The sequence below is a fragment of the Mandrillus leucophaeus genome, unplaced genomic scaffold, assembly GCF_000951045.1.
Source record: "Mandrillus leucophaeus isolate KB7577 unplaced genomic scaffold, Mleu.le_1.0 Scaffold396, whole genome shotgun sequence".
In the NCBI taxonomy this organism is placed as follows: Eukaryota; Metazoa; Chordata; class Mammalia; order Primates; family Cercopithecidae; genus Mandrillus; species Mandrillus leucophaeus.
The window spans coordinates 284,152-304,308 of NW_012104209.1; the positions used below are offsets into that span (position 1 = coordinate 284,152).

Below are 20,157 nucleotides of genomic sequence, written 5' to 3' on the forward strand. Positions count from 1 at the left end.
TGATACCAAAGCCTGGCAGAGACACAACAAAAAAAGAGAATTTTAGACCAATATCCCTGATGAACATCGATGCAAAAATCCTCAATAAAATACTGACAAACCGGATTCAGCAGCACCTCTTAGGTTTTTTATGGAAGCTCCGTGACATCAGCATTCCTTCCTCCAGGGTAGAGGGCGGAAGGACCCTCTGACTGTTCATAAGACCTACAATTAGAAAGGTAGGGGGTGGTGATTAGAGCCCTACCTTGGGGCAGGTAAATGGAGGGCAGGAGGAGGTCAGAGATACTCTGTTTTCTGAGGCCTGCCCCTAAGGCCTAACATACCCACCGTTAAACCAAAAAACTGTAACAAGGGATATGGGAGTTATGAACCAGGACCTGAAAACAGAAACATAATACATATTATAACACCACACTGTGAAATACAATAAAATGAGGTCTGCCTGTACTTAAATGTCAACAATGGTATTATGATGACATGCTCCAATTTCTTTGCTTTAGAGAATGTAGCATCACCAGTCATCACCCTCCCAGGGATGCTGGTTGTAGAGTTTTATGATAAAGACATTGCTTCATCCGGAGATGACAGCTTAATAGTGTGGAACACGGTTCTGTAAGTTACTGAGGACCTGAAATGGATACAAGTGAGGCATTACCCATTTGTAGTTTTAGGCTGGGGTGGTAGTAAGTGGTTCATCTGATACCATCAGGTTTAAAAGTGTACTAGCCTGCTAGGGCTGGCCTAACAAAATACCACAGACTGGGTGGTTTTACAGAAATTTATTTTCTCAATGTGGTATGTGTATGTATGTGGACTGCTACTCATCCATTTTAAAAAGTATGAAATAATATATTTTGCAGCAACTTGTATGGAACTGGGACCATTATCCTAAGTGAGGTAACTCAGGAACAAAACCAAATACTACATGTTCTCACTTAAAAGTAGGAGCTAACCTACACAAAGGCATACAGTGAGGTATAATGAACACTGGGGAGTCAGAAAAGTAGACGGAGGGTGGGAGAGGGATGAAGAATGAAAAATTACCTGTCGGGGGCTGGGCACAGTGGTTCACGTCTGTAATCCCAGCACTTTGGGAGACCAAGGCAGGCGGATCACCTGACGTCAGGAGTTTGAGACCAGTCTGGCCAACGTGGTGAAACCCCATCTCTACTACAAATACAGAAATTAGCCGGGCATGGTGGCGGGCACCTGTAATCCCAGCTACTCAGGAGGCCAAGGCAGGAGAATAGCTTGAACCCTGGAGGCGGAGGTTGCAGTGAGCCGAGATGGCGCCACTGCACTCCAGCCTGGGCAAGAGAGCAAGACTGTGTCTCAACAACAACAACAAAAAATTACCTGTGGGGTACAGTGTATACTATTTACATGACAGGTACACTGAAAGCCCAGACTTCACCACTGTACAATTCATCCATGTAACCAGAAAACACTTGTACCCCTGAAGCTATTGAAATAATTTTTTAAAAAAATAAGAAGAAATTAATTTTCTCACAATTCTGGAGGCTAGAGGACCAAGATCAAGGTGCTAGCACAGTCAGTTTCTCCTACTGCCTCTCCTGTTGTCTTGCAGATGGCCACTTTCTCACTGTATCTTCCTTTCATAAAAATGCCAGTTCTGCTAATCCAGGCCCCACCCCTATGATTTCATTTAACCTGAATTACCTCCATAAAGGCCGTGTCTCCAGATACATTCACACTGGGGGCTAGGGCTTCAGCCTGTGAATTTTGAGTGACACAGTTCAGTCCATAACAGTCACAGAGTGCAAAACATGTTTACAGGTACTAGTGGGCCATGCAAAATTAATGTGTGTATTTGGTTCTGTAAGAAGAGAAGAATCAGTGGGTACTATAATAGAAAAGGTGTAATGTCGACTCTCATAGGTTTTTTGGACCCCTGTGCCTTGAAGGGATTCTTTTATCAAGACACCCCTGTGTGTAAAATTCAGGAAAATTTTTCAGACTTCACTTGATAAGCTTCAGATTTTCCAAGGTTCACACAGTGACACAGCATGATGCAGGATTTCCTAAGTGATTCTGTTGCCTAAGCTGAATCTCACCTGTTCTCCTTCCCAACAGCCACCTAGGGCTCCAGACAAATAAGCATACGTTCACCTCATATTTGCATGAGACTCATTAAAGTTGTGGTGTTTCAGTGTACCACAGCCAGGATAAGGAACAACAGGAACGAACCATCATAGAGTTTCTTGGAACTAGGGGAAAAGAAAGAAAGAAGGAAAGGAAGGAGAGAGATTGAGACTGAGTTTAAGTCTTGATTCTATCACTTACTAGTTTACTTGACTTTAGGGAAGTTCCTAAATTTCTCTGGACATCAAATTCCTCTTTTATAAAATGGAAATAAGGATACATGGCCTCACCAAGTTGTCATAAGGATTAAGCAGAATAACACCTAAACAACTAGCATGGTATCTAGAACATGGTAAGCACTCAGTACATTTTAAATAATACCCTGCATCACATGTTGTAAATTAGATACTATGCTAAGCTGTACAATAGGCATTGCATTTGAGCCATTTGAATTAAATTATCATTACTGCTCTTATATGGTGACAGCGGTTAAGTCCAAACTCATTTGTTAGAATTGCCTGGTTGATGTGTTAATAAATATTGTTAAATGGATTAAAAGGTACCAGAAACAGCTATGTGAACTGTAATGGAATCCTCTGGTTAAAACCCTTCTGTGCCTTTCCATTGGCCATATTATTGAGTCTGAACTTTTTCAACACGCATGATCTGAGCCCTACTTACTCCATTAGCCTCAGCTTCTCGTACCCTTCTCTCTCAGCTCTCACATCTAATGCCAGGTTCCACCACACTGGATTCTTAAGTGTCTCTTCCCTGGACTCACACGTGCTGTGCACACTGAGACATAATATATATATATGTAATTTTCCATTACATATGTAGTTGTATAAGCTATACATTTTCAGATACTGTTTAAGTAGAGGGGAAAACAGCATAAATGTATTATTTAGTATAGATGTTGTTATGTCCTGCTTTATACAGTATATCAGATCTAAATCTAAAATGAATTGAGGTCTTCCTCCTTTTAACTACTATAAGAGATTTTCTTTTCTTTTTTTTTTTTTTAGAGACAAGGTCTTTCTGCGTCACCCAGGCACCCAGGCACCTAGGCTGAAGTGTCATGGTGCAGTCATAGCTCACTGCAGCCTCCAAACCCTGGGGCTCAAGTGATCCTCCCACCTCAGCCTCCTGAGTGGCTAGGACTGCAGGCACACACTACCACACCCAACTAATTTTTTTTAATTTTTTTGTATAGAGATGAAGGTCTGGCTTTGTTGCTCAGGTTGATCTCAAACTCTTGGCTTCAAGCAGTCCTCCTGCCTCGGCCTCCCAAAGTGCTGAGATTACAGGCATGAACCATCATGCCCAGCCAAGGATTTTTAAATTCCTGTGCAGCCACTGCCATATCATTTTGACTTGGGTTTTCAAAAGAAAAGGAAACCAAATAGGATTACCTTAACACAGAGAAGAGGATTCTCATAAAAAGGCTTTTCCTCTTAAATTCGTATCAAGTAAAAATAACTTATAAGGATACTTTTTAAAGATAGAAGGTTTAAGTTGTTGATGTAAAACATAAAAAATTTATGTGTATGTAGAGAAATTTATCTCAAAAAGAGACATTAACAGTAAACCAAGCGATGCAATCACATTGTTCCACTGAGTTCTTCCTTTTTGTAAAACTGTAGACCTTCTGAAGAATTTTTTTTCAGAGGCATCTGCTTAGCACAGAGAATGAGACTTAAAGGTAGTATAAAACAATTCTAAAAAAGTAAATGGTATGCGAACTTTTTTTTATTTGCTTCACAAGTAATTTACTTAAAAAAATTAACATCTGCTATTTTGAAGCTAATCTTAGTGTATTGAATGCTCATAACCATTTCTCAATCCCACAGTCTTTTATCTTGCTTCTCCTGCTGTGTTCCCACCACCCCTCATCCCATTAGCAAACCTTGAGACAGCCTCACACTTACCAAAGTACTGCTTTGGTTTCAGCTGCTCTTCTGCAAGAGGAAGTGAATGTTGGGGGTTTTCTCTGTGGTACAGTTGTGATAAAGCTGTGGTGGTCTTATCTCTCTCTTAGGTAGTGGCTCTTTATGACTACACAGCGAATCGATCAGATGAACTAACCATCCATCGTGGAGACATTATCCGAGTGTTTTTCAAAGATAATGAAGACTGGTGGTATGGCAGCATAGGAAAGGGACAGGAAGGTTATTTTCCAGCTAATCATGTGGCTAGTGAAAGTAAGTTTTATGCTCCCTTCCTGGTTTACTAGTATGGTATAACTGATAGTCCAAGATTTTATCATTTTCTAGTCTTTAATTTACTGTCTTTGTAACCTTTGCATATGTTTACCAATGGATATTGCTTTCATTCTCATGATGTAAAAAAATAAAAAGAGGAGGCATTAGTACGTTAGAAAGCTGCTACATTCTGAGATTGGAATGTTTGTTTCATGGACTTCTTATCCCAGGGGACCCTGCCTCTCTAGCTACCAGCTTTCTTATTCAACTCGTTTGACCCTGCACCTGCCTCGTGCACAGTTCTGTCAGTTCTTCTCTTGCCACAGTGACTTCTCAGCTGACTGGCATCTTAAGAGCCTCTAGTTCCCCAACTGCAGTTCTTTTACTTTGTATACCTCAGTCCTAGCTGGTTACCTGTGAAAACAAAACTACAATAAGTTGTTTCATTCTCAAGTAAATTTAGCCCTCATTTATGGGGGAAAAAAAATGAGCCAGAGCTGAAAATATGTAAGCACAAAGTTGATAAATGACAATTATTTAAAAGCTATATGCACATGTTGACAAAGCCTAGAACTTACCATGTGATGTGACAAGACTGTATGAACCTATCTTGTATTTTAATTTCTACTTTGTGTTTTAATAATGGTTTTTGTTCAATAAATAACAGCTTAAAAATGAAAAAAAAAAAAGAACTAGGAAAGAAAATCTAAATATGGGTTTCTGAAAGCTGTAGATTCACCAGTAGGCCTTGAGAGGTGAAAACAGAACTAACGTAGAGAGCCTGAAAACAGAAAATAATAATAACTTTAAGACTATCATTAAAGAGAAGAAGTACAGTAGTGCGTCTTCAGAAGAATACATCCTATCCACAATTAACTTGATAGCATGCTAGGAAAAGCACAACACTCAGGGGTCAGGAAAACTGACTTCTAACCTCAGCTCAACATCTTACACTCATATGCCCCAGTTACCTTCTGTAAAGTGAAGGAATTAAATGATATCGTGTGTAAGCTTTTCTTCTGTAAGCACCAAAATTCTGGTTCTGATTCAAAATGTAGTGTAGGCAAGCCAGGCACTGTGGCTCATGCCTGTAATCCCAGCACTTTGGGAGGCTGAGGCAGGCAGATCACTTGAGGTCGGGAGTTCGAGACCAGCCTGGGCAACATGGCAAAACCTTGTCCCTACTAACAATACCAAAATTTAGCCAGGCGTGGTGGCAGGCACCTGTAATCCCAGCTACTTGGGAGGCTGAGGCAGGAGAATCACTTGAACCTGGGAGGCAGAGGTTGCAGTGAGCCAAGATCATGCCACTGCACTCCAGTCTAGCAAGAGAACAAAACTCTGTCAAAAAAAAAAAAAAAAAAAAAAAAAAATTGTAGTATAGGCAGCCTTGAAATTGAGAACAATCTGTGTTTTGAATATTTAAGTCTTTTGTTTCTGTAAAGAAATAATTATTATAAATAATAGTTGGTTTTCAGGCTAGTCCATGAAACTGTTTAACCCAAAACTACGACTAAACAAAAATATTATTGATTATAACTTAAGTTTTCAATTTTGACAGCCAAAGAGATGAAGGAATGGAAGAAGAATTTCCTTCGTGATTACCAGATGCTGGGCTAAGCCTAGATAAAATTGTCTATCTTTGGCACCTTCCCACGACCTTGTCTGCAGCCAGGTCCTTCCCGTTGCTCCCCTCCCCAGTCTCTCAAGTGCCCTAAGTCTCATTGCAGCTCCCTTCTTCAGCTTATCTGCCACAGTCAGCAGACCCCTCCCCTAAAAAGTGCTGTGTGTCTCAAAAATTGTACCGCTTCTCATTCTCATAACTTAACTTCTTCTGTGCAACTGTTTCAGTTACCTTCTTGTAAGTAGTAAATGACATATAACTGGTTTGTTTTTTTTTTCTTTTTTTGAGATGGGGCCTCACTTTGTCACCCAGGCTAGAGTACAGTGATGCAGTCATGGCTCACTGCAGCCTTGACCTCCAGGGCTCAATCAGTCCTCCCAGCTCAGCCTCCTGAGTAGCTGGAACTCCAGGCGCATGCTCCCATGCCCAGCTAATTTTGACATACAACTCTTAAACTCTGTTAGAGGTATATTTTTGTGTTTAGAAGAGGTTGTATAATGGAAAAAACATAAGGCCGTATGAAAGGAAGAAATTTTAGGACAGGTTAATTCCCATGTAGGCATAAGACAGTGTATAAGTTCCATAAGTTCAGTACTTTTAACTTCCAGATCATCTAAAATAGCCAAGTTCCTTCTTCCCATCGTTGGCTCTCCCACAGGGTCAACAGCTGAGGTTAAACAGGGGTAGCTTCTGTTTAAATCAAGCTTTTTAAATCAACAGCTGCCAGCACAATCGTGGTCACTCTGGAGTATGCCTCATTTTAATGAAATATTAGAATCCATTATTATTTTCGTATACAAGTGGAAATATTTTTTAAATTTTCTCACTTGTGTGTCTCTAGGCAGGGTGGAATTAAGTGCTTTAACTTGAGAATCTAGTTTACAAAAATAACCTCTTAGGCTTGCAGATCTTGAGAAGATATAGATGTTTGAGCTACAGTGAATTGAAAAGCTAATAAGGCCAGATGCAGTGGCTCATGCCTGTAATCCCAACACTTCAGGAGGCTGAAAAGGGAGGATCACTTGAGGCCCAAGTGTTTGAGACCAGCCTGGGCAATATAACAAGACTCATCTCCACAGAAAATAAATTCATTTTAAAAGCTAATAAAATTTGTTCTTCTTCCATAATGATCAAAGCCAGACCTCTGAGGCATATTGCAGTGATGAGTTGATGGCTACATAAAGAAATTAATTATTTGTCTCAGTAATGACCATCCTTCAACTGCCATAATTCTTTATTGTATCCCAGAATAATTTATGTTTTCTTTTGGCATCAGTCACTGCTGCTTTAAAAAGCCTCGTATAGACTAGAACAAACAGGGGGGGAAAAAAAAACTTAGAAAATCTGAGACTGTAATGATTGAATTCTCACACTTCATTAGGGGTTATTTCCCTTTCCCTTTTATCCTTTTTTTACCTGAATTTAACAAAAAACTCAATTGCCCAGTTTTAACTTTGGAGAAAAAAATGACTGTCAGTAGCATATTCTAGTCTAAAAATAGTAGGAAGAATTGTCCTTGATCTTTATCTGAAGCCAACTATGCAAAGTAAATGATCTAAAGGAGTGTATGAGCAGAATCTCCACCCACTGTTCAATTGAGAGCCTGTCCTCTAAGAGAACAACACAATAAAAGAAGTTCATACTCCCACTATTATAAAGAACTTATTCTCTTTGTATCTTAAGGCGCTGGAAAGAACAACATGATCAGCTTCCCCCATCGCATCTAACACCCTTAAAATATGAGATAAAGAAACCCAATAATAAAACCACTCCACATACGAAGACAATTAGTATATCTCATAATTTTAGTTGTACAATTTTGATCAAGTATATTTCAGTAATTTCTTTCAATTCAGAGATGTTCTTAACCAAAATATATTTTTGTTTTAACCCTTCAAAATTTGCACATAGCTCTTTAGATTCAATACCCTATGTAGCTTCAATAGATTACATAGAATATTGAATTATAAGAGTCTTAAATTCAACACTGTGTATAGATTCAACATCATATAGAGTCCTAACTCCATGCTTATTGATTTCATATCATCTTCCCAAATTATCCTTTCCTTTTTTTTGAGACAGAGTCTCTGCCTGTCTCCCAGCCTGGAGTGCAGTGGTGCTATCTTGACTCACTGCAACCTCCACCTCCCAGGTTCAAGCAGTTCCCATGCCTCAGCCTCCCAAAGCTGGGACTACAGGTGCACGCCACCACGCCCTGCTAATTTTTATATTTTTGGGTAGGGACGGGGTTTCGCCATGTTGGCCAGCCTGGCCTCAAACTGTTGGCCTCAAGTGATCCGCCCGCCTCGGCCTCCCAAAGTGCTGGCATGAGCCACTGTGCCCTGCCCCCAAATTATTTTTTCTGCATACCTCTGACTGGTAAAATCCTACCTAGTCTTCAGAGTCTGATACACCTACCACTTCTTCCATTAAGCGTTTTCCATCCCCACATCAGAGTTTGTCTTTGTAATTATTTCACTTTCAAATAATGTCACATTTATTTTATAGTTACTTGTAAAGATGTCTTTCTCTGACCAGATTGTAAGCTCCTTGCTAGTGGAGACCATCTTTTGATGATCTCCATATATTCTCCAGCAGTTCCTAGCAGATATCCTGGCATTTAGCAGGTTCCTGGTAAATGTGTATTGAGATAAAATAAGCATCTGTCTGACCACATAATAAGTGAAAATGACACCTTCTACCTTTCTGAAATCCAGATGATTAAAATTTTCCAATCATAGTTCTTTTGATAACTAATGAGTAAAACTGCAAATTGCCATAACAAGTAAGTTTTAGGTATCTTATTGGTACACCAAGGAACTGAATATTTCTTTAATTTCGTATTTGCCCCTACCATCAATTGTTTTTCCCCCATGAAGCAGTGCTCCTCAGTTTGATTGCATGAATTCCTTTCTCCAATTTCAGCACTGTATCAAGAACTGCCTCCTGAGATAAAGGAGCGATCCCCGCCTTTAAGCCCTGAGGAAAAAACTAAAATAGAAAAGTCTCCAGCTCCTCAAAAGGTAAATGTTTTTAAGAATATGTGTTTGCATGTGTATTTTGATTTTCACTCTCTCCGGATAAAATATTACTTTATGTTTTGTGCTTGTTATCCTTCATTGTTCACATTATTTTTTATGTCTTGGTACCTACATCATTATGAAATACGTAAGGCAAATATTATAGCCATTTTCCAGATAAGGAAACTGAGGAGGCTCAGAGAGGTTAAAGTAGACTCCGTGTCACAGCCTAAGTGATGGTACAAGGACCCAAAGTGGAACTTGTGGCTTTAGGTGCTATTTCTACTCTGCACTTATTTCTTTAACTGTGGTACGGACAGTGTCATCAGCCCCACCTGGGAGGTAAACATTTATGCTGGAGGTCACTGGAGTTCACAAAACTAAGATGTTCTATCTTTCTGGAGCATTCCTTTTACTTGGAAGTAATTTTAAATGTTTTTATGTTAAAATGAATGTGGATGTATTATCAGCCACAGCAGCCAGAGAACTGTCGTGTGTTTCCGTCTGTGTCATCAGCCCTTCGGGGATATTAATCAGTATTCTTCTGAGGTTAGCAGTGCTTTGGCCGGAATGTTTAATAAGCGCTGTACTGTCATGTGTACTGCTTACTAAACTTGTATTATACCACATTAACTCTTCCCTTAGACTGAGTAACCTCACTGCTGCTTGATTCCATGAACCAACATAGGTTTTTTTTACAAATACATTTCATGTACATATCATTACAATGTCAAAATAAATTTTTTTGACAGTTGAACCTGACATGTATCATTCAGTCATTCAGCATGTATTTATTGAATGCCTTCGTCCATGCACTCTATTAATCCCCACTGAAACAGGAGTTTCAGGAGTAGGCAAGGCACTTGCCCTTAAGTTGCTTACAGGCTGGCGTACACACCTGCAAGCAAGCAAGTCCAGTAGACTCTGGTAGAAACTGTAATGAAGATATATACACAGTATATTGGGAACACATACGAAGAAACCCTCTTAAATATACCCTGGGGGAGTCCATGTAGAGTTCCTAAGGAGGAAATACTTGACCTGAGGCATCTAGGATGCACAAATATGTGTTAAGTCAGTGAAGTTAGAAAAAACTTTCCAGCAGAGGGAATAACATAAGTAAGTTATGGGATCTATGATTATGTCTGGGCATGAGTTCTAATAGAGAGAAGGACAGGAGAAATGCAGGAACCAGGCCACAGAAGAGCGTAGCATACTCTGCTAAAACACTTAGATTTTATACTCCAGACGAAGGGGATCCCCTGAAGGAGGTAATTCAGGGAATGACATGAACAGATTTGCGTGTTAGAAAGGTCATTCTAGTGCAGCAGAATAGTTGTTGAATTTGAGGTAGCTAAGGACCTAGCACAAGGAAATTCGGAATGCATGGAAATAAAATATGAAAACCTGAACTAGTGGGGATGGAGGGCAGGGGACATAAGCTGTAATTGACAGGATTTTATGATTGATTGGATTTTATTAGTGAGGTTGGAATCTAGGATTTTGCTAAGCGTCTTGACTTATACAACTGAATGAACAGTGGTGCAACAGAAGTAATGAAATAAATAAGAAAGATTTGGGAAGACAGGGGCAAGAAATCACCATTCCTTGCAGAGTAAGAGATGACAAGCTCGGTTTTAGATATCTCAATTTGTTAGTAGTATCTGTAGTGCTCCCAGAGAGAAATATTCACTGGGAGCCAGTAATGCAGGATTGGAATTTGAGAGAATGTAGAGCTTCAAAATCAAATGAGAATTAGTGTGTTAGTTCTGTTATATCAGTAAATGGAAGCTTGTAATGAAGGCAGAGCCCAGAAAGTATGTCATAGAGTTATAAGAGGAGAAGGCCAAGGACAGAACCCAGTTAAACACTAGTATTAAGGGACAGTTAAGAGACGATTGAGAAAGAATAAAGGAAAAAAAGAAAAAATAATAAACATTTAAAAAAGTGCCCTGGAAGCCAGAAGAGGTAGAGAGGTTCAAGAAGAGTCTAGCTGGAAACAGCCAAGCAGTTAGGTTGTCGAAGCATTTGGTCATGCAGAGGACCCTGGTAGCTTTGCACCAGTATCAGTAGAGTAGCAAGGATTGAAGAGCAGAGTAAAGGTGGAATGAGGCCCCAGCATGTGAACGCTCATGGAAGCCCTTCTCAGAGCTTCACTTTGAAGAATAAAAAAAGATTCCTCAGTGGCTAAAGGGAGGCCTGGTGTCCATGAATTATTTTTTAAATAATGGACAGATGTAAAATTATATATTTAGGAGACAAAGCCAATAGACAGGTTCAGGTTGAAAATAGATAAAGAAAGGACACCAAGGGCACAGTGGATCTTGGAGAAAGCAGAAAATACTTTATTGGAAAGACAGATTGACAGATTAGTCTTGCTCCAAGCAGAGGATTCTCAACTGAGAGTGATTGTGCCTTCCAGGAGTCATTTGGCAATAGTTGGAGATGTTTTTTGTTTTCTCAACTGCAAGGTGGGGGATAATACTGGCATCTGGTGAGTAGAGGTCATGGATGTTGCTCAGTATCCTAGAATGCAGAGAACAGCTCCCCCAACAAAGAATTCTCTGGCCAAAAATGTCAGCAGTATGGAGCTTAGAGCAGTGCCCCTCTAACACAGGTAAATGTGGATAGGGACGCAGATCAGTTAATAAAGGGTTGAAGTCTAGAAACTAAAGATATTTTTATGTTCTCCAAAACAAAAAGCAAGGTTTACTTCTAATGTGAGGGGCAAAAGGAGTGAGATAGGAGCACAAGAAGTATAATAACCATTGGAGTAAGGAAAATAGGGGCTCATTTAGGATATATGAAAAGATTCCTTAGTAGTTCTAGGAGCTGCTGTTCGGATACCATAAAAATGGAAGTGGCATAAATCTGTACAGTTGGATTTTTTTTCTTCAGTAGTCTCTTGTCAGCATCTAAGGCATAGCAGTAGAGGAGGCAGATTTGGTTTAATATATAACTGGAGTTGTGAATGTGAAAGGAACACAAGAGGTTAAAGTTACCATAGTGACGCACCATAGAGGATTATCCAATCGGAAAGGACGTAGAACCAGAAGACTGGCAGAGTTAGAAAGCAGGTTCTCCTCTACAAGGTTGCAGCAAGCTACCGGGGCCCAGGTAGAGGCGTAGTGTCACACGGAAAAGGAGTCAGCAAGCTGGAACTATAGTGTTCAAGGCCATAAACTCTTGCTTATTTAGTGTCTCAGATGTCATGCAGCTCAGGTTATAATAAATTCATAGAGTATGTCTAAAAGCTGAAGTGAAATTGAGAAACATGTTGTTAGAGTTGAACTGGTCAAGGAACTAGGACCCAGAGTGTTGGACAGGTTGTACTCTTGAACATTAAGATTCCAGGATGATAGCAAGAGTTAGGATGAAGAGGAAACTGATGAACAAAGAGCTGGCATCCTCAATTCTTAGGTTAGAACAAAGGTCTCAACTTTGGCTTCACATTGAAATCACCAAACCAGTTAAAAAACTAGATATGGATTACAATCTCTGCCCCTTCAAATACATTTAATTGGTGAAATAGGACCTTGGCAAGAGCAGATTTCAAAAGCTTTCCAGGTAATTTTAATGTGCAGCCAACATTGGCAGCCATTGTGTTAGAGTGACCACAAGGTCTGCAGATCACAGATGCAAAGATAAGCAGAGGATGTAATAGCCAGGTGTCAGAGCACCCAAGGAAAAGTGCTTTGGCATTACAATACCCTAAAATCGGCAGTAGGGAGCTAAGAGGAGGTCATTGTTAACTCCTGGCTCTCATGGTTCATGAGAGAACCATGAACTATGTGAAAATGGGCATGTGAGAATGAATAGCCTGTGCTGTAAGAAACTGAAAGAAAAATGGTTTCTTGGTAAAACATCAGTTTCAAATAAGCATGCATATATGGTGATGGTTGCCTACAACAATGTAAGGACTGTAAGGGATACAGTCAAAAGGATTGGCAGAAATTTGATAATGGGCAAATGTTGCATGTGTAATATTACCCATTGTCTGTAATTCAGCACCAGATTTAGGAATTTAGGAAAATGCTTGTCTTAGTTGCGTCTGCTATAACAAATGTAGACTGGGTGGCTTAAATAACAACATTTTTTTCTCACAGTTCTGGAAGCTGGGAAGTTCATGATCAATGTGCTGACAGATCCAGGGTCTGGTCAAAGTCTCCTCCCTGGTTTGCAACCTCACTTATCCTCACTGGGCAGAGAGCAGAGAGAGGAAGCAAGCGTTTTTGTGTGTCTCATTATAAAAGCACCAATACCATTTATGAGGGCTCTGCCCTCATGACCTAATTACCCCCCAAATACCTTCTAATAACCATCTCATTGACAGTTAGGATTTTAACACGTGAACATGAGGCCCATAACATAAACATGAGGTTAACATAAACGTAACACAAACCTGAGGTCCAAATTTACAACATAAAAACCTTTAATGCAGTGGAAGCATTTATAACATTGGTGTAAAGGGTTGCTGTGGCAGCTAACAATAGGTTTAGTCTATATTAAAAATTGTGTGATGCTATGAAAGATACAGCCTTTACTTTTTGTGATTTTCTCATGTCCCTGACTCTGCAACATGCTAACCTTTGAAACTGAGGTGACCTGACCCCCGCTCCTCTTGGTTTGTTTCTGTCTATTATCCTTGAGTTAACATTGACTCTGCCAGAGGAAATATAAAGAACTCTGTTAGTGTCTTACCTGTGAAGTTGGTATTGCCCCTTCATCTTCCTGATGTGCCTATGTTCTTATGGATAGGGACCTCCTACTTGCTTCCAAAATTTCCCAGTTCTCACTGCCTGTGCCACTCCTCTACTTAGGTGGACTCACTGCATCATAGTCTTAGACAGTAGTTGATTTTTTAAATTTCCTATGACTTTTGCCCCTCACAGACTGATCTCCATGCTTCAAACATGCCTTCATACTCATATTGCAGCAGAACAGTTCTTCAGATACCATCATAACCCTTGAGGTCTACTTCAGGCTAATCCCACTGATGGCCAAACCTCAATTCTAATAGATTTAAGGAATTTACAGTCATGTAAAGGAGTTAGAGAGGGTAAAACTCCATTTGGGCCAGGGACTAGGAATGTTCTCATGGAGGGTATGAAACTCAAATTAGGCTTTAAAGCTTAAAATGCATGGATTTCTTTTGTTGAAGAATTTGATCTTCTGTATCTGAATCCACGTGTTAGAATAGAATGCTGCATATATTTTTTCCTCTTAGGAATGTGCTATGTGTGTAAGACAGTATTTTACTTCCCAGTGAGAGAAAGTATAACAAATGATCTATGTTTGTGTAAAAAGAAACCCCTAAGAAATATAATGTTGCCTTGAGTAATTAAAATGATTTGGGTGCACTCTGAGTCATGGAACTAACAGCCAACTTTTGAGAAATGTGTAACTGAGCTTCTTAGCACCTGGCTAGTTACATTTCTTAAATTTAGCTCCTTTATTAAAATATATATGGTTTGATTTTATCAAGACCTTACCTTATAAACCTCCCACAGAGTCTGTCAGATGTTTAATTTCATGTGCAAGTCTTATTTTTATTATCACATATAAGATATGTTTGGTTTTTTTTTTTAAGAAAGAACATGAAAAGTAGTCTCTGATAAAGTGAGTAAAATTGTGGGGCATCTAAGTTCATAGAATTATAAAACTAGTGACATGGAAAGGACCTCAGAGATCATCCTTGATGATTCTAATCAACTCCTTCATTCTACAGGAAATTGAGATCCAGGAAACTCGAAGTTTGTTTAAAATGATGCTGCTAATTAGGAGCATGGCCTCCATATTCTCAGGCCAGTGCCCATTTTCCTCCACCATCTAGTTAGCAACACACATACACAGTTGGTACCTCCACAGTTAGCCAGGTTTTGTATCATACTGGTTTTTTACATCCCTGATTTTTTGGTTTGTTTGTTTTTGTTTTCTTTGTTTGTTTGTTTGTTTGAGACAGAGTCTCGCTCTGTTGCCAAACTGGAGTGTAGTGGTGAGATCTCAGCTCACCGCAACCTCCACCTCCCAAGTTCAAGCAATTCTCATGCCTCAGCCTCCCAAGTAGCTGAGATTACAGGTGTGCACCACCATGCCCGGCTAATTTTTGTATTTTTAGTAGAGACAGGGTTTCACTATGTTGGCCAGGCTGGCCTCAAACTCCTGACCTCAAGTGATCCACCTGCCTCAGCCTCCCAAACTGCTGGGATTATAGGCATGAGCCACCTTGCCCAGCCCACATCCCTGTTTTGTGTTTGTTTCATGGTACCCTTCTTCATGTGTAAGTTTTAAGAATTGTACTCTATTTTTAATGAAAAAAGGAAACAAACCTCAATCATTTTCCTTTTTAAACTTATTCTTTTCAAACTATAGAGTAAGAAGTAAAATTATACCTCTTAATAGCTTGGCAGCTGCTGCATCTTACATGTTCTTCCAAGTGGAACACACCTGCTCTGTTGCTAATTGTGCCAGGTACCTTCCAGCATTTCATCTGGTTCATTGAAATGTTAGTGGGTGATGGCAGTATTTGTTGCTGGCTCTTTGCTGGAGGAGGAGGGGGCGAGATGAGTTAATCATCCCAGAACAAATCAGTAACAACTTATACCACAGGAGAGTGAGAGCAGGGTAATGTTTTCCTCCAAGTTCATTCCAGAACGTTTTTACCAAGGTGTGCTACAAATTGCATCTAATAGAAAAGAGAATATAGGTGCTATCAGGAAAGAGAGAAACTCAGAAGCTTCGAAAACGAGTAGTGCTGACAAACTTTGTTCTATTTTTTTGTATTTTGGGACTTTTTTGGTTTTTTAGCCTTTTTATTTTTGCTAGCCTAAGTATTAACTTGTATGATCCATTTATTTGGGGAGGAAAGTTATTGCTAAAATTTTTTTAATTATTAGAGTTGTTCTACTGTAAAAAATAATATATGTTCATAATTTTAAAAATTTAACTAGTATAGTATAAAATGAAAAATGAGTCTTCTGTCCTGCTAGTATTTATGCTCATTCTGTTTCTTGTGTATGCTTACAAAAATGTTCTTCCATATATAAATAGATGTCTTTGTCTATTTTTTATGTTTAAGAAACTAGAATCATACTTAAGATTCTGCTTTTTCTTTTTTCAATATATCTCAACATCTTTTTTTTTTTTTTGAGATGGACTCTCGCCCTGTCACCCATGTTGGAGTGCAGTGGCGGGATCCCAGCTCACTGCAACCTCCACCTCTCCTGCCTCAGCCTCCTGAGTAGCTCGGACTACAGGTGTGGGCCACCACGCCCTGCTAATGTTTGTACTTTTAGTAGAGATGGGGTTTCATCATGTTGGCCAGGCTCATCTCAAACTCCTAGCCTGAGTGATCTGCCCGCCTTGGCCTCCCAAAGTGCTGCAATTACAAGTGTGAGCCATCACTCCTGGCCTCTTTCCTTATTAGCAGAGACAATCCTATTTTTTAACCATTTTTAGGTACCAAAATACCCAGTTTTCTTTTTTTAATTCCTAAAATCTGTTTTTTTAACTCCTGAAAATCCTATTTTATTTTTTTCTTTGTTATTTCTAAAAAACAAAACCCAAAGCAAGAAAGTACTGTTTACCTTCTATTAGTGTTTCAACACTAATACAGTCAAGTATGTTTTTATATAAATACTAGATGTACAGTAAAAAGTAGGCACAGAAATGTTAGATTATCTTTGAAACTGTGGAGAAATTACTGTTATTTTTGCTTATATTCTTCTCTAAAAATTCATTAAATGAATAATAGTTATTGGTTTTGCTATTCAAGATAATTATAAAAATATCTATTATCGCTAATCTTCACGTGAGCAGAGGAGTGTCTTAATAATTTTCATTATTTTATTAAGCATGTAGAGTCAATAAGAGCATGCTAGCTTAATTCCAAAGGATAGACTTTTCTAAACCAAAATGTATACTCTAGTTATGTTCAGGAACAGCTGCTTTCTTGCCTAGTTCAAAACAAGAACAGAGAACCCAAAAGCATTAGATAACTTCATGGTAGTTCCTCTTCCAGCCAAACACACACGCAAAATTTTTTTTTTTTTTTTTTTTTTTTTTTTTTGAGATGAAGTCTCGCTCTGTCGCCCAGGCTGGAGTGCAGTGGCGCAATCTTGGCTCACTGCAACCTCTGCCCCTCCAGGTTTAAGCATTCTCTGCCTCAGCCTCCAGAGTAGCTGGGATTACAGGCACCCGCCACCACACCCGGCTAATTTTTTGTATTTTTAATGTTGAATCTGTCAGCCTCTCAGAAAAATGGTAGGCAATAAGTAGATTGCCCTCAATGTGCATGTGTTTTTCTTAGTCTTCAAAGTATCTAATAATTGTGCTGTATAACACTATTTTCAAATATCACTTTATAGAGAAAAATTTTTTCCATTTATTGATCCCTGTACCAGGAATGAATCTGAATTATTGTTAATCATAGGAATAATATGATTTATTATTATGTTAAGTCCAGCAACAAATTTATAATAGACAGTGCTGATTTTTGTTACGGTGAAACAGTTTTTCCAAATAGCCAGTAGTTAGTTAATATACACTAAATCTTTGGAAATATGGTCGTAATTGTTGCTTCTTTTCTATTGCTAAAGAATATCAATTTGTAGTTTTTTACTTTAGTAATTCTGCTCATCAAAGAAAATACCGTGATTTATCTCTATTATATTTAATAAAATTAATTTATGCTTTGATTTGCTTTAAACTTTTTGTAATATTTGAAGTTTTCTTTCTTTATCTGAAGAGAACTGAATCAAAACTAACTTTGTATATATCAAGGATAGTGATGAAACTGACCTGAAATCCTACCTTATAAGTAAGTTAAAACTAAAATGCGGCCGGGCACGGTGGCTCATGCCTGTAATCCCAGACGTTTGGGAGGCAAAGGCAGGTGGATCACCTGAGGTCAGGAGTTCAAGACCAGCCTGACCAACATGGAGAAACCCTGTCTCTACTAAAAATACAAAATTAGCTGGGCGTAGTGGCCCACGCCTGTAATCCCAGCTACTCGGGAGGCTGAGGCAGGAGAATCACTTGATCCCAGGAGGCAGAGGTTACGGTGAGCTGAGATCGCACCATTGCACTCCAGCCTGGGCAACAAGAGCGAAACTCCGTCTCAAAAAAAAAAAAAAAACACTGAAGTGCTTATTTGTGTCCCATGAAGAATTTCAATGCAGATAGCACTAATACGTTTTTTCTTTCCCCATAATTTGTTTCAATAATTTATAACACCTGTTTTGAGAAAAAAGTATTAATTTCATATAAATGTTATTTGCATTTGAAAAATATGTATTATTGTGGAGTCTAGAGAGATAAGTGTCCCATAAAGAAGGTGGATGGTATCCCAATGATGTAACAGCAAAGCCTGTGTGAGTTACGTTTACCTCACACCCACAGATTCCACTCCCAACAGTAGAGTCCCGAAATGACCTACACAGAGGACTCTCAAAGCCTCCAGAAATTAATAGGAACTCTCTCCTACTCGGAGAGGAACTTATAAGGCCTTGATTCTCTTGAAGTCTGGCAACTCATTTGACTGCTTCTTTTACTCCTGTGCCTCTGCCATTGTGTTTGACATGTGTACCTCAGCCCCTGCTTTGTCTCTTCCCCCACAACAGCCCTGTTTCTTGCCACTTTGGGCAGGTGCTCTCCATGTTTCCAGGACCCTCTTAACTCTCTACAAGGTGAGACCCTGCAGGCTGCTTATCTTCTCAGTGTATCCAGTCTGAAGGCAGGACCTAGAGAATTGCCAGTGGTTCTGAAATGAAGGGAACATGAGAGAATCCCCCTGTAGTTTCACTTCAAAACAAGGTTTAGGGAATGTGTCATTTCCTCAATATCTTCCTAAATTCTCGTTAATTGAAAGTTTCACAGAATAATCTAGGGATGAATTGCTTTTCTGTTTAGCAACTCACTCCTTATTTAGTTGATTTGAGTCTCTGAGCTCAGCCTCTGCCACATCTCATTTTTTCTTACACAGATCTTCCATTAAAACTTAGAGAATACTGTAAATTCTCAAATTCTAAGGGTTGTTTTTATCAAGTAACATATTTGCTCTTCATGATGTTTTTCAAAGGTTCAGCAGGGCACAGTGGCTCGTGCTTTTAATCCCAGCATTTTGGGAGGCCAAGGTGGATGGATCACTTGAGCTCAGGAGTTCAAGACTGGCCTGGGCAACATGGTGAAACCCCATCTCTACAAAACATACAAGAATTATCCAGGCATGGTACCCTGCATCTGTAGTCCCAGCTACTTGGGAGGCTGAGGTGGGAGGATTGCTTCAGCCTGGGAGGATGAGGCTGCAGTGAGCAGTGATCATGCCACTGCACTCAAGTCTGGGCAACAGAGCAGGACTCTTTGTCACAAAAAAAAAAAAAAAAAAAAAAAAAACCGGAAAGTTAACCTAAATATCAGTAACATCCCTCTAAAAGTCTGTTACAGATCTAAAATGTGAAAGATGTTATTCTCTGTCACCCTAACTCCGCTGTCCTCTTGTTTTGTCAACCATGCTATTCTAGGGTTTCTCAACCTCGGCACTATTGGCATTTGGCGCTGGATAATTCTTTGTCGTTGGGAATATGTTGTGCATTATAACATGGTTAGTGCCATTGTCCTCTGTCCACTAGATGCCAGACACACCTCTTCCCACTTGTGACAATCAAAAATGTCTTTCAGACATGGCCAGATTTCCCTGGGAGTCAAAATCACTCCTTACTCTCCAGTTGAGAACCACTGCTCTATTTTAATTTTTATATATAATATATATAAATTACAATATGAATATTGTAATTAAAGGAAAAAACACAAGTGTAAAATAAAACACTTTTCATTTTAAGATCCTGTAATGAAATTTTGCTTACATTATTCCATTAACTGAAGTATATGAGTAGTGGTATATGAGCTATAGACTACCCTACTTAAAAACAAGAATTTTACATAAAGATATATCCAGCTTTGTGAAACTCAAAGTGATGAGTATATATAAAATGTCTAATAATTAAATGTAGATATCTTTTGACTTATGTTAATTTCCTTTGCTTCAGAAGTTAACCATATGCTAATCTTTTCATAAACTATGGAAAATCAACTGTATGCTAATATTTTTATAATTACTTAGCAGTCACAGTAATGGGTCATATTGGTGTCTCATTTTAATATGGTTCCCCTTTAGGTACATAAAAAGGGAAGAACTTTTTCTTATTTAAGT

The 20,157-nt window shown here is 39.1% G+C and overlaps 1 protein-coding gene across 1 annotated transcript in view; it reads left to right on the forward strand.

The window, feature by feature from the left end:
- The window catches only part of AHI1 (Abelson helper integration site 1), a 248,465-nt gene that overhangs the window by 201,007 nt on the left and 27,301 nt on the right, over window positions 1-20,157 (forward strand). The window contains exons 20-23 of the mRNA XM_011991473.1: window positions 4,142-4,304; window positions 8,854-8,973; window positions 19,100-19,131; window positions 20,071-20,075. Of these exons, the coding sequence (XP_011846863.1) occupies window positions 4,142-4,304; window positions 8,854-8,973; window positions 19,100-19,131; window positions 20,071-20,075 (320 nt within the window). The remainder of the gene's footprint in view (window positions 1-4,141; window positions 4,305-8,853; window positions 8,974-19,099; window positions 19,132-20,070; window positions 20,076-20,157) is intronic.